This window comes from Arvicanthis niloticus, chromosome 4 (assembly GCF_011762505.2).
Source record: "Arvicanthis niloticus isolate mArvNil1 chromosome 4, mArvNil1.pat.X, whole genome shotgun sequence".
Taxonomy (NCBI): domain Eukaryota; kingdom Metazoa; phylum Chordata; class Mammalia; order Rodentia; family Muridae; genus Arvicanthis; species Arvicanthis niloticus.
Window position 1 is genome coordinate 93,965,778 of NC_047661.1, and position 15,963 is coordinate 93,981,740.

Below are 15,963 nucleotides of genomic sequence, written 5' to 3' on the forward strand. Positions count from 1 at the left end.
CAGTTACAACAAAATTTGAAAAATTTCTAGTATTTTTATAATGTATATTACAAAAGGCCTTGTCAGACTTAAAGTAATTATAATTTTCATTTGCTTAGCTTCAACTGTTTCTCTTTCACACCATCAAAATCCTAGCACTTTCTTATTATACTCACTGAAGAAAGAAAAGAAAAAAGTACATCGTCTTACTTTCATGTTACAGTACAAAAAAGAAGCTAACCCTGGAAACCAGCTTGACAGACTCACTAGAGGCTGAATTCGTGTCCTCTCAGCAGAGCACTCTAGCTAGGAAAGTGACTTCACACCTTGTTTGGGAGACTAGCCTCCGCTGGTGCTCCCTCCAGCGGCACTTACCGTGGGAATGCAAGTGCCCATGTCCATGAGCATGGTCATGGTCATGGCTGTGTGCAGCTCCATGTTTGGCTTCGTGACTATGGCAATGATCGTCGTGGCCATGGCTGTGATCTAGAGCACCATTAAAGAGGGAATGACTGTGTCCATGGCCTAGAAAAAAGAATATTTGAACAGAAGATAGGTAAAAATACATAACTGATGACAATAATACCAGTTAGAAGAATCCTGTCTCCACACTCACTGCAGCAAACAGTTGCTTCTAAATAAGTACAGTCAATGCACTCAAACCGAGTTCCTACCATGGAGCATGGGAATAGACTGTGAAGGCCAGAAAAGGCAAATCCAGCAGGATCTACAGACCTGCTCCTGATGGCCTTTCAGTAGGCTGCAAAGAACTCAGCCAATCACCCCTTTCCTAAGTCACAAAGATAGAGAAAAGACAAGCAATAAAGCAACCATGTCAGAGCTCTGGCAATCAGTCAGAGCCAAAGAATGAAGGAAGGTCATCATCTAAGGCAGCTACTAGGCTTTGTTAAGGGAACACAGTCTTCCTCCCCAGCCCAGGAGCCAAACAACCCAAAGCCACCAAGCTATAGACAACAGAGAGATCAAGTTGCTTTCAGTGCGCTGCTAAAGCGCCAAGTTCTGGTTAGTCCGTGTTTTGTTCAGCAGCGCAATTCACTGGCACACCCTCCAGTCTCCTAGACTGAGAGCTCAGATGCGCTCCAGGCACCAAGGCAGCAGTGGGAAACCCCAGCCGTGAATAAGCTGCTGCCATTGTGAGTTCTAGGAACTTCAGGGAACCTCAGAGACAGATTCCATGGGCAACTCTAAAAAGCAGCAACGCACTCCTAAGAACCTAAAAGGGTGTGTGCAGGTGGTATACACGCTGAAGAAAGACCTGAAAAACAAAAAATCTTTCATTGACCCTGAGCAAGGAGAAAATCAAAGTTAGGGCTGCCTCATAAACGAGGAGGCAGAGTTGGAAGATGTACTTTCTCACAAAGATCCCTTTGCCAAAAGAGAGAGATTTACAAGCAAGTCACTTAAGGGACTTGATGAAACTCTGAGTGACTACTATGTGTGCCCACTAGTAAGACAGGATAAAAACAAAAGAGAAACTTTAAAGTAAAAACTATGAGACAACTCAATAGGCACGTGCTACAAGAAGCACGTAATCTGCCAAGTGGTCCAGGAACAACGGAAAGGAGAAGTAACACAAGGACAAAATACCAGAACCAACTAACTTGAAAGGGGTAAGAAAATCTGATTCCAGAGTTCTTAAAATCAGTGACCTAAAGTGTCCATGTCTCATCCAGGAACTAGTCAGCTGACTGAAGATACTTCTGAAAAGTCTCAGAGATGGACTTAGTAGGCAGATTTTGACCAGCTATTATTAATACATTTAATGAGCAAAAAGAAACTGGGTCTAAAGACTCACTATAGTAAGTCACTAACAGTAACAGCATAGAAATGATAAAACCAGTTAAGCACTCACGGGGCTGAGGCAGCAGTCAAAAGTCTAGCATAGGCTATAAAGCAAGGCCTTGTCTCAAAACAACAAAAATATATGTGGAAGGGGTACAGAGAGAAGCAGGAAAAATTAAATACCAAAGATTCTGGAATTAAAGCAAAATAAAGTACCATTTCTAGGACTCAGTAAAAGTTCTGAGCTGTAGAACCTGAGGCCAGTGTACAGACAGGTAAATAGAGATTACACTCTCAAAAGCAGAAGGAGAAGGGAATGAAGAAAATGATTCAGAGTCTCCAGAAAACAAGAGAAAGAGACAAGAGAAACAGGAGCCAGTGGTTAAAAATTACCACCGTTTAATGACTATTAGAGTCAAGAAATCCATCAAACTCCAAAGAGACTGTGAAATCATATCAAACATCACAGTTGATGAAAGTCAAACATGAGACAATCTTGAAGGTCAGCTTTTTTTGCTTCATAGCTAATGTCCATCTGCAGTTCAGATTCTAATAGAAATCTCAGATTCACAGAGCAGCCCTCAGGGAGACGAGACCAAGGTGGGTCCTCTCCTTGTTTCTGTCCCAGTTAACACCACTGTTTAGCACTGAGAGCAGGACCCAGATGGAGCTTCTAGACATCAGCAAAAGCCCAAGAACTGTGGATCTCACCATGTGTCCTAGGTTGGCCTAGAAATAACAATCCTTCTGCTTCAGCTTCCTAATTCCTGGAATTATAATAGGTAGGACTCCTACTGTTTAGAAATGATGTCAAGCTGACTCAGGGTCTTAGCTGAACTTGTACATCACACACAAGCATGTGCACACATACGGAGAAGAGAAGGAGGACGAGAAGAAGAGGAAGAAGAAGAAAGAGAGGAAGAAGAGGAGGAGGAAGAGAAGGAAGAGGAGGAAGCAGGCAAGCAAGCAAGTGGAACAGCCAAGTTGATAAGCAAATAGAATGTTGGATGTTCTTCCACATGCCAAATAACACCTTTGTCAACATATGTGCCATAACATGCATACACACATACATATTAAATAAATAACTTTAAAATGAAACAAATGAAAGGAAGAAATCCTAGAGGCTAAAAGGCAATGGGTAATTATGGAAATGGTAGTGGTAGGGTGCAGAAATCAAAAATTCTATAATCTACACAACTCCCTTTAAAATAAAAGGGAAGTTGAAGCAATCCAGATAAACAAAACCTGCTCGCTCAAAATAGTAAAGGGCTTTGGAGGTAAATCAAAGAACACTAAGAGAAGTTTAACGCACACTAAGAAAAATGAAAACCAGAAAGATGAATACAAAGGCACAGAAAAAATAGTGATACGAGCCAGTTAGTGTGAAACTATACTGATGGGTTACAAACAGGCATTTCAATAATCATAAAGGAAGAGGAAGAAAACAACACTGCAGTGGGTGGAGTTGTTGTATATTACTGAGTTAACTTACTAAGCATCTGAAGTAGATGCCGTTATCTTCAGGATATTCAAAGTTTTCTTAAGAAAATGACTAGAAAATGCTTACTCCTCCTAAGGAAGCTGTGTCTCCAAGTCACTCATGAGGAAGAATAACGTATAAACAGATGGAAGAACAAACTAGGTAGCAAGAAACCATCACATCAAAATGAAATACTAAAATGGAGGATTTGGTATCCATGGTCCTGGAAAAGGAAATCCCTGAAACAAAGGAAAAAATACACATACACCAAAAGAAAAAAGAAAGAAAGAAAAAAAGAAAAAAAGGAAAGAAAAGAAAAGCATGACAAAACTCGGACTATATTGTACTTTCATTTCTGTTGCTGTGACAAAAATACCCTGAAGAAAGTAGAAAGTGAGTGATTATGGAGAGAAGGGGCGTCTCAGCTTGCACTGCTTCTTTTCTGTCAAGAGGGGACTTCAAACAGCTATTCATATCACATCTCCAGGTGAGCTCATTTGCTTGCTGCTAAGCTCCGCTTCAGGACCCCTTCTAGGGAATGGTGCCATCGGGTCAGTTTCCCACACTGAGACAATCCCCCTCAGCATGCTCACCTAATGTACACAGTCCTTCACTCAGACTGTCTTCTCAGGAGAATAGAGATTGTGTCTGTGACAATTAATGTTAACCATCAGACTAATCCCTATAGAGATTGATTTATGTAAAAACTTAAATACAAGCATCAACTCAGGAAAGATATTTATAACACATAAAACAAAGGAAAGCAGCAATACTAAGTAATACTGCAACTTATAAATGGAGCAGGGGGGAAAAAACGATAGAGAAGCAGTTATTGTCTAGAAACACACCGACAGATGGTTCAACCTCACTACTAACCAGAGACATGAAAACAAAAGCCACCTGTATCAAATATGAGCAAAACCACTTTAATCTGTAATATCAAAGGTTGATGTGGGTTGGGGAGAAAATTAATACTTAGATTTATTTCTGGAAATGAACTGAATGACAGTCATTTTGGAGGGCAACTTAAAAACTAAAAACATGTATCCGTTAATTAAAAGAACTAACTATAGCGATGGAAATGCTGTAGATCTAAACTGTGCAACGTGGTAGCTTTCTATGCTGTCTGATTTTAAGGGGTTTTGTTTGTGTTTTTTAGCTTTTATTTTGCTTTGTGATTGAGACAGTTTCTCTATTTGCACCCTAGATAGACTAGAATTCACTATGCAGAACAGGTAAGCCATTAATCATCCTGCCTCTGTCTCCCAATTACTGACACTATAGACACCCTGACTTCATACCATGGAGTTTTCTGTGGTCATTGACAATGTGAGTTCATTACAATAAAATGATTTCATAAATTAATAAAAGAAAAATGCAAGGTAGTAGACCAACGTCTATCAATGGAAGGATTTTGGAAACACATTATATAGTAAATTACAGATACACACACTTTAATAATTAGCTTTGTGGTTTTCTGATACCTTTTAATATGAATTAAATATTACATAAGGCAGACGTCTAGAGAGATCCATACAAACATGATAACAAGCACAAAAGCTCTGGGAGGCACTGGGATGAAGGACTATGGAGAAGTACAAGGATGGCTCAAGAAGACACTTCTGAGATCTAGAAATTATACTTTTGTAACTTTAAAATTATTAATTTTCTAGAGTACTTAATGATAGCAACATGCAAGATAGATGATAGATAGATAGATAGATAGATAGATAGATAGATAGATAGATAGATAGGAGAAATGGTAACTAGCAAGGATATCTATCCCAAAGTCTATAAAGCTGAACTCTCCCAAGTTGTCCTCTGACATGCCTCTGTAGCGCGTGTGGTCATAGTCACACACACAGACACACACATACATACACACAATAAATGTTAAAAAATGAAGAAACAAATAGTTCTAACCATCATACCAGAGCCATGAGAATGTCCGTGACCTCCATGATTGAAAACAAATATTCCTACTAGGTTTACCACAAATCCAAGAATTGAAACAAGCAGCAGTCTCTCGTGGTGTACATCTGGAGGAGCCAATGCTCTCTAGAAAACACACAATACAGGATCAACATTGATACAATTCTGTATTGAACAACTGCTGACAATATGATGCAGTGTTAAAATTTTAGCTGTTTTCAGAAGTAAAGGTGTTTAAAACTACCTGCCATAGTGAGACAGCCAGACCTACTCTTCACATAGTTGCAGAAAAAGTAACAATTACTATTTCCAAACAAAGGTAAGTAAGTGTGAGGATATTTGGTTCCAAACCTGTTCCTCTTGCTCTCTATACTTCACTAATCTTCACATTTTTCTTCCATTCTTACAAAACATATACCAGGTATTAAAAGTTCACTAGCAAAACTCTCAGGTTCTAGATTTTTAAAGAAACCATTCCTAAAGGCTCTTATTACCCAGACTGCATCTCTCCTTCTCACAGACAACACTTCATTCACAGAGTCTGCAGCTCTACGGTTCCCTTGCTTCCCATCTCAAGATATTTCATATAATGTAAAATTTTCAGCTATTTCATAAGTCCTTCTGTAAACACAAGACAAACCTCAATACATGATAGTTGGAAAGATCTGTATTACTATTACATCTTTAAAGCATTTTCTTTGAAAAGTCATTTCTGACTCTAGCAATTATCTACTATACCTCAACTCCTTCTGAGAAAATAAAGAAAGCAGTGAAGATCAAAAACAGCCCATTGACAAAGCCAGCCAGGACTTCTGCTCTAACATACCTAAGGAAGAGCAAGGTAAACAGTGAATTATACTTCTTAAAATCCAAATGAATATGTACATTTTAGAGCTTACACATCATATTATGTAATTTTAAGTACCAATAATATCTTTTTATTTATAGAATACATTTATATAATAATGTAAACCAAATGAGAAAATTAATTTATTATGAATGATATTTAATAGAAAATGTCACAAAACACAGACTTCCAGAAAGCAAAAGGTCTCCTGATAGTAAGTGGGCATAGAAAGGCCTGTCTCAGAAATGTAAATCTCAAGTCGCCACTGCAAGGGGACAAAGAGGAAGGATCCAAAGAAAGTAAGAGAAAAGTGTCTAGGAAATCTGGTTTAAATAAACTTATCTCTTCTTTTCTGAGAACTCATGCTTTGGTCATACCTTATAGCTATGAAGTCTTCAGGAAATGGAGCTCTGATCTCAAGTGAGGCTAAAGCATCCCTGCATCATGGCAGAGACAACTTGACATTTATGTTTGTTATCTTTTTCTAAGACTAACATATTCGGCCTAAACTTTCTTTTATCTATCTTTAGAATTAACTCTATCCTCACATCACTTTATGAAACCTTTTTTAAATGCTTGTCTTTTCTCTCTGGGACCAAATATTTTCTGCCTCCTACTTAGGTGAAGCACTGGGGAAAGATCTCACTGTTCTATATCGCTTGTTACAGCCATGGCAACAACTTTAACTTTATACTTTTACATAGCTAAGTGTTAGTCAAAGTGTGTTCACATCAGCTAGTCCTTCTTCAACACTACAAAGCATCAAAACTCCTCTTTCAGGTACTGTGTGGTGGCATTTACTTGTAACCCCTGCAGAAGCTTGGCCAGGAGGATTGTAAGGTCTAGGCCAAGTTAGACTATGTAAAGAGCCTATCTATCTTTACCGCCCCACCCCACCCACAAGCCCCCATTTTTCAAGACAGGGTTTCTCAGAGTAGCCCTGGCTGTCCTGGGACTTGCTCTGTAGATCAGGCTGGTCTCTGCCTCCTGAGAGCTGAGATCAAAGGTGTGCACCACCACCTGGCTTTGCTAGTTTTCTATATCAACTTCTAAATGTAATGTTCTGCTATAAAAACACTTTTCAAGTAAGGAGAACATTTTCTTTCTGACAAAAGACTGTTGTATGTAGAGACCCTCTCAGGGTACCCTGGAACTCACTAAGAAGCTATACCTGGGTTTGAAATGACCTCCAAGTTCTGGAAGTACAACCATATGTACCAACCATGCCAGGTTGAACAAACTTGTCATGAGTCCTCTATGTAGTTACATCTGAGTTCATATTATCAAGTTACTATAACATAATATGAATTTTGCATTCCATTTTAAACAAATACAAGTAAATTAGATTCATGCATTATTCATTAAAGCATGTACTTCTTTAAAGAAAAGTTTACTAAATTCAAATAATATACAGCCAGTTTTCTATAATTTACACTAAAAGAGATTAATGTAATAAATCCGTAGGATTATTGTTCAAACCAAAGAGCATTCTCTCCCTCTAGTCCCATAGCTAATACTTGACAGAAAGCATCTTATCCTTGGCTCACTAAATTTCAAGATCAAAGGTAAGACATTTTTTAGGAATCTTTTGGTTCCTAATTTTTAGGTTGGTAGATATGTTTCATGCATTCTCATAAAGTGCTGGATTACCTTTAGTTTATTACTGCACCTGGTACTGGTAGTAGGTTTAAAATGAAGAAGAAAAACCAGACAAATGATCATAGATGATTATGTTTACCTGAACCGAGTAAGTCTTAGAGTGAAAACGTGTAATTTATGAAAGTGGATTGCCTAAGCAAGCATGTCTCTTGTATGAATTCTTCAGCCAAGGCAAAATGAGGGCCCAAGGACACCCCAGACTGAAGAGGGGTGGGGGAAACAGGCTAAGGAGGTGGAAGAGGGGAGGGAAAGTGAGAGTCAGGAGAGATGAGCATGAGGATATGGTGCATAAGCAAAGGTAACAGACAGACAGACAGGAGGTGAAGAGCAGACATGAGGAAGCCCTGAGGGAAGAGATGAAGCAGGGAGGAGCAGGGAAGGAATTAACATTATGATAAAGGTGGTAATGGATATTAGTTTTCAACTCTGATAAACAGAATTGTACTAAGAAATGGTCTAAGAACTCAAAACAGGAAAATCAGGAAGTTTAAATCAATAAAGAAAACCCATTGCTTCCCCAGTCAGTGGGGCAGGAAGCCAATTCTGCTCTAATCTGGCTCATCAAAGGCCCTTGCATGGTAAGTGGCTGAGTGTACAAATCAGAGATAAAATCAGCATATAGAAGAGCAAAGCTAAAAAGACAAATAAACATTGTTATGAAACAATTTTAAATAAATAACAGCAAAATATCTCTTTAGTAAAACAATAGAAAAAATAGAGGTGTCATATGATTTTTCTTTGTCAGGGAAAAAAAAAGGTTTATAAGGATTTCCTAATCCTTATACAGCAACAATATATCCCCTTAATTCTTTTAGTAAAACTAACGGTTTATTTGCCAAACAAAAGATTCTGCTCAAGAAAAAAAGTTACACTATAGGTTCTGATCATATATTTTTAAAAAACTATTTCTTTTATTTGGGGGATTATAATGTACTTCTTCATCGCCCCCTTGACTTCCCTTCCTCCATATACTTTTAAAGCAGGTAGCTCTAATCCCGGAAGTTAGAAGGTAGCCCTGAGGGAAGCGCACAGGAAGGACTGTAAAAAGCCTGAGGTGGGTCTCAAGAGCTCAGATCACAAAGTAAACTCAACTTGTAAAATCTCACAGCTTTAAGAGCTGGATAATTTTCTGTGTATCTTAGTAGTTCAAGAAAAGTATTTTAAAGACTTACCCATAAGAGAAAGCATCATTATCTCTCCACTTGGAAATAACAGAAGCTGCCAATCCGGCCAATATGGCAGTACTATCAAAAAACATGTGGAAAGAGTCGGAGATCAAGCCTAGGCTGAAAAAGAGCAAATAAAATGGTGCATTATAATACAAAGCAAACAGTAAACCTGTCTCCCTAAAAACTAAGGTTCATCCAGAATTACCTTCTAAGGCAGTATTGAAATATGAGACACAGAAAGATCCTGTTAAGTAAAAGCTCAGTGCTGCTGAGAACAGTAAAAGAACAGCCATGTGCTGCATGTAGCAGCACAGGAGTTGCTCACTGTCCAGTCACAAAGGTCAACACTGCCGCGGTGGGGGAGGCCCTTATCTTGGGGCAAAGAAGTCTGCTATCATTATTATTTTTAAAGATTTGTTTTACTTTAGGTGTATGACTGCCTGTACGTAGGTACATGTACCCCGTGTGTGCCTGATGCTCATGGAGGTCAGAAGTGACTGTTAGATACCCAGATACAGAGATACAGACAGTAGTGAGCTGCCATGTGGATGCTGGTAACTGAACATGGATCTTTGTAAGAGCAGCCAGTGCTGTTAACACCAAGTCGTCTCTTCAGCCCCACGTCTGTAACTGTCCACTTTCAGCTCTCGCCCTGTGATGCCCTCTCTGTGCTATGATACAACTAGAAAAACCTTTTTCCAACTGTCAGAACCACGAGCTTAACAAACCTCTATCTTTTTCCTTAAGATTTACTTACTTATTATGTATACACCTGCATGTATGCCTACATGCCTGAAGAAAGTACCAGATCTCATTTTATAGATGGTTATGAACCACCATGTGGTTGGGGGGGGGAATTGAACTCAGGACCTCTGGCAGAGCAACCAGTGCTCTTAACCTCTGAGCCATCTCTCCAGCACCAACACTCTATTCTTTATTTAAAAGAAAGAGAGAAAGAATGAACAAATGAACCCTGACACTCATTGAACCTTAACTGCCTGAGTCTAAAGCTCCAGCAGAACTCACACCATGTCTTTGGCAAACATGTGATACGGCAATAGGAATCTACCAAGACCAGAGAGAGACCTGGCTGTGGTACAGGCACAGACTTGTGGAAAGCTGAGAACAGATCAAGTATCATGATCAGTTATATGATTAGAGGCTGGAGAGATACAATCAAGTATCTAGTACTCTAATTTTTACACCAAGCACAGGTCTGTAGGAGCCACAAGAAAACTAAACTGTCACTTATTAAAATTCATCATCAAAAACAAATCCCCAGACTCAAAGCTAGATCAATTATGGATCACTTTCAAACTAGTTACTTCAAACTACAGTTAGTGGTCAGAAAGGTAAACAGGTGGGCCATTTCTGTACATAATAACGACAAACCTCAGGCTTTATTTTAAATATAATGCTCACTATGTAATAACTATTTATGACATAAAACAAGTATTATGTGAAATACTTAAAAGGATAAGAGAGGAGAAGGTGAGGAGTACTAACAAAAACTCAGTCAAGAACTAAGGCAAGCGACAGAATCAGAACAAGAAACGGCCCGGATGTTAGAACTGTCAGAGAGATCAGAAACTAGAGAGACTGCTCAGCAGTTAAAAAACACCAGATTAAGTTCTTAGCACCCACAGTGGCTCACAACTACCTGTAATTCCAGTTCTAGGGGATCCAACAATCTCTTCTGGCCTCTGTGTGCACCAGGTTTGCATTGGTACACAGATAAAGCACAAATACAAAAATAATGTGTTAAAGGAATATGGTGTGGAGCTGTAGAATATTCATGAGCAAAGGGAGACTTTCCATAGTCAGAAACTTTACATGACAGAATCAGATGAAGTAGCTGAGAATTACCCAGAATTCCTGAAAGAATGTGAATCATAACCCAGGATAGTTAGTGAATACCATGGGGGAGGAGTATCACTAAGTTGATAGAGAGGGAAAAATGATAAGTCATAGATGATTCTTACTAGAAATGATCCAAGTCAGACCATAATATGGCAACATGTTCAAAGACGTAAGAAAGAAGTTTGGCTTACTTCTATCTTTAAGGACAACTGAGATATTCTGTTTTTAAACAGGAAAAATTATCTAAACCAAATGTTTATTCTTTGACAAAAATCAAGGAAATTGGCAACCTTTATGTCAACTGATCCATGAAAAAGAGGCAAGCCCCAGGCGTGGGTGAGTCTGTAATCCCAGATCACAGAAATTGAGGAAGCAGTTGAGGCTGGGCTACACAGTGAGTCTTTATGAAAACCCAAATGACAACAGAAACATTCTAACCACTAAAAATCAAGAATAAAGAGAGATGTTGTTGACTTTACAGAACTGAAAGGAATAGTAGGGAAAGACTATGAACTATATGTCAACAAACTATCTAAAAACAAGTTCTGAGAGGTGACAAATGTCATAAATCTATCTGAAAGTTAATCTGAACCCTATGGTAAGAAAAGCTTAACTTAGTTATTTTAAAGCTGACAGAAACAACTACCAACAAAACATCCCATGCTGGCCTCATTGGTCACAAACATTTTAAAAACATAATTAATCTTTCACAAACACTTAAAATAAACAGAAGAGACTACTTCCCTAGGATAAGACCAGTGTTAGTTTAAGACTAAAACCAGATGAGCCATTGAGAAAGAAACTGTACCAGTACCTCTTATGAATATGAATGCAAAAACCCTCAACAAGACACTAGGAGGCAGATCTAATAATGTAACTCAAGAGTAAACATATCCTGATCAACTGTGACTAAATTCAAGAACTCATGGATGCTTTAATATATGAAAATCAATCAATGTATCATCTGAATAAAGGACAAAAACTTTCAATAGACAAAAGACATTGCATAAAATGTAACATGCCTGGTGATTGAAATAAACAACAAATTTAAAATACAAAGAATTCCTTTAACTTTCTGTATGATAGCTACAAAAATATAAAGCTGATATCATCATTAAATGGTAAAATTCATTGACTAATTAATTAATAGTGAAAAGCTGTTTTCCCCAAAGATCAGGAACATGACAATGATGCCCCTTTTCATTTTTTATTTATTATTTTACTGGAGAATCTAAGCAGGACAATAGGTAGGAAATAAAATCAAATTCCTCAGAGTAGAAAAAAGAAACTATGTATATTTATAGATGCTATTATCTTACATATAAAAATATTAAAGAATACACAGAAAACCCTGCCTGAATTAATGTAATTCTACTGGATAAACATAATCAACATCAAAATAATTTTCATTCCTACATGGTAAAAAAGAACAAAAGTTAAATCAAAAATTTTCCATTTACAACAGCACTCAAAAGAAAAATTAACATTTTGAAGGATAAATTTAACAAATGCTAAAACTTAAACTCTGAAAACTACAAAATATTGATGAAATTAAAAATTACCTAAATAAATGGGGAAACTTTCATGTTTATATATGCAAAAGGCCCATTTTTAGTGAACCAATGCTTCAGACACACTAAATATATGCTCTCCCACTGAGCTGCACCCTACACCTACCCTTCATTTAGAACTAAGCAAAGCTTCTGGGAGGTGTGGGGCACTTTTGTTCAGGAACAGTGCTAATCTGCACCACTTCAGTTTCTGCACATGTGACGAATCAGCGAGAACTCAGAGAATGATACTTCCCCAAATGAGTTACGTTTTCAAATCATTACCTATTGAGAGTGTCAAGCCAATCTTAACATTCACATTACAAGAAGAATAGGGGCTGGAGAAGTGGCTCAGCAGTTAAAAACATCTGTTGTTCTCCCAGAGGATCGGGGTTCAGTTCCCAGCACCCATGTGGTGGTTCATAAACACCCATAACTCCAGTTCTAGGGGATGACACCCTCTTTTGACCTCAAGCACAAGGTACACATACATACACACATACTGGCAAAACATTCATACATATAAAAAAATTAACCTACTTTTTTTCATTAATTTATTTATCCATTTTACATCATGATCACAATCCCCTTCCTCCTCTCCTCCCACCCTCTTCCTCCATTTCCTCTTCCCCTTCTCCTGAGAGAAGGGGAACCACCCCCCAGCTCCCCCACAGGTACCAACCCTCCCTGGCACATCAAGTCATATCAGGACTGAGTGCACCCTCTCCCACTGAGGCCAAACAAGGGAGCCCAGCTAGGGGAAAGAATCTGAAGGCAGGTAAACAGAGTCAGAGTCAGACACAGCCCCTGCTCCAATTATTAGGGGAACCACATGAAGACCAAGCCGCACATCTGCTACATATGTGTAGGGGGCCTAGGCCCAAGACCAGGCATGTTCTTAGATTGATTAACCTAAAAAAAGTTTTATTCATATAACAAAAGCAATGGTCCTATACAAAACAATAATATTCTTGAAGAAGAGGACCAAAAATGAAAGACTTCTATTTTCCAATTTCAAAAGCTCAGAGCTACATTAATCAAAACAGTGGGGGCTGGCATAAAGGCAAACAGAGACCAGCTAAACCAAATTGAAGGCTCAGAAATAACCACCACATAACCAGAAGATCAATGTGAAGTGGAAATTTCTAGTTTCTTTGGAGACTCAGTTGTGTCATGTCATGTTCTGGAAACTGTCTTATAAGAGAATGTTTTGCTAAGAACAGACACATGTTTTTTTGTTTGTTTGTTTGTTTTGTTTTGTTTTCCTGAAAGCTGCCTGGAAAAGAAGCATGTGATATTTTGCTAGACTGGAAGCTTGAGATGTCCAACATTCCCAGCCACGCACCTGAAGTCTGAGCAGCTTCTTCCCCAGATAACTTGGAAAGCACCAACCCATGAACACCTGGAACTTAAGATTTATACGAAAACGAGAAGGGGGTATAGTATAGGGGTTTTCTAGGGAGGGGAAATGGGGAAAGGGGATGGCATCTGAAATGTAAATAAAATATCCAATAAAAAATAAATTAAAAAAAAAAAAAAAAAAAAAAAAGACTTTTACTTCCCAACTAGAAACTCTGGTGTGCAGAGCACTTACACTACTTTCACAGGAACCCCAGCCAGCTTCTTCTTTTCAACAAATTTGTTTTCTATACATTCAATGATATAAAAGATTGCTTTAAGGAGAAACAAAACAGTAAATCTTGCAGATTATAGCAACCAAGTTCTTTTAAATACTTATTCTCTCTCTCTCTCTCTCTTTCTCTCTCTCTCTCTCTCTCTCTCTCTCTCTCTCTCTCTCTCTCTCTCTCTCTCTCTTGTGGTGCTGGGGCTGTACCACTGCATTATATTCCCATGTTAGATTTTAGCATTTAATAAAAAGTAACCCAACCTGAAAAACTACTTCCTCTTCTGAAATGGAAGAGCACCATGTTCTCTTACAGCAGGTGACATGAAGCTTTGTCTTTGAACCTAGGGCCATGATGTGAAAGTCACTTAGCTCCAGATGAGTAGATAAACACACACGAAAAGCCTCCAGTTCTCATTCTATGTAAAGATACTGGTGGAAAAATGTGAATTTCATTGCTGACCATCAGTACAAGCAAGCGTTACCCACTATGAATTCTCATTTGGACTGTACAGCACAGTTCTTTAAAACATAAAGGTAGAGACTGGTAAGATGATTCTGGAGGGAAAGGTGCCTGACACCAAGCCTGAAGACCAGTGTTCAAGGCCCAGAACCCACATGGTGGAAATAGAGAGCCGACACCCACAGGATATCCTCTGGTTTCTACATGTCCACCAAAGACATATGCATGTGCACACACACCAATAAAATGTAATAAAAACTTTTGAAAAATAAAAAGCAAGTAAAACATAAAAAGTGGTATAGATATTACCTAAGATTGTGGATTTGCACATGAAGTAAAATGTAATAGGAAAAAAACAAGTTCCTATAATCAGCGTACTGGTTTTGCTCCTCTTTAAAGAGTAATGTCTTTTGAAAAGTGTTATGATATGTCTTTATGTGACTCATTAAAGACAGTTTAATGAGGGAGAACTCCTGTAGCATAAAAGAGAAATGCCAACATTTAAGTAAAACAGAACAAACCTTACATAAGAAATTTTGAAGCTACACATGGTTCATACCTGTAGTCCTGTCTGGGGTGATGATAACCCTATAACCAAGTCTAGTTTTGCTACCTAATAAGTGCTAGGCTATCCTGGGCTACAGGGTTTTGCTGTCTACAAAGAACAGAAAAAAAAGAAAAGAGGGGATAGGGGAGGGAGGAAAGGGAAGAAAACTTGTGAAAAGGATTTTATTTAACAATAGGCATGTATCTATAATCTGGCACAGGGATGTTTGACACTGGCTTAGTTTAAGAACAGCTTTTAAAAAAGAAAAAAATCCACTTGTGAAAATAAAGGTAGAAAGAAAACCCTATCAATTTTAGAAGATGTAAGATCTTCCCATATCAGCCAAACAAACGCTATATATAGATGTTATCTAGATTCTTCTCTATGTAATATAATGTAAAAAGAATGTATAATAAAGGACACATGGACATTTAGAAACTGTTTAGGGGTGGCTCTCATTGTTAAAGACTCGGCACTGAGCAAATATGGAAAGACTGGACCTCTGCTCTGTTTGGGTCAATCCAGCAGTGGTCACAGAGACAGATTAAATAAGACAGGTTGTAAGTTGTAAAGATGGGTGATGGGTCCACGAGGTTCATACTACTTACATCTGCTTAAGATTTTCCATCCTAAAAACTTTCTCAAAAGGTCTATTGGTAACTGAGCTAATAGTCTATTCATAGTGGTTGTTAAATATGAATTCACATTTGAAGAGAAGGGATTATCATGAGTCACAAACTCCTGCCCAGCTGATTTCCATAATGTGAAATAAGAGGGCGAGGAATACATTTATTATCAAGATATTAGAAAAGTAGACTGGCAACGAATTTTTCTCAAAATATAAGGTGGGAAGTGACAGAGGAAGCTTCTAAATTCAAATTCTGACCATCACAGGTCACTCATATACACGTGCACTCAAACACAATCACATATGAACACACTTAAAAACAGAATAAAAAATTAGAATCCTGATTATTAATAAAGTTAATAAACTAATAAACTGTACTGAAATAATTTACAACTCCATGTCATTCTATGACCCTTAAT

At 38.1% G+C, this 15,963-nt stretch overlaps 1 protein-coding gene across 1 annotated transcript in view; it reads right to left on the minus strand.

Moving 5' to 3' along the window:
• Slc30a7 (solute carrier family 30 member 7) overlaps positions 1–15,963 on the minus strand; it is a 68,440-nt gene that overhangs the window by 47,558 nt on the left and 4,919 nt on the right. The window contains exons 3-6 of the mRNA XM_034501262.2: positions 8,876–8,989; positions 5,936–6,023; positions 5,197–5,323; positions 355–504 (exon numbers count right to left, since the gene is read on the minus strand). Coding sequence (XP_034357153.1) covers positions 355–504; positions 5,197–5,323; positions 5,936–6,023; positions 8,876–8,989 — 479 coding nt within the window. The remainder of the gene's footprint in view (positions 1–354; positions 505–5,196; positions 5,324–5,935; positions 6,024–8,875; positions 8,990–15,963) is intronic.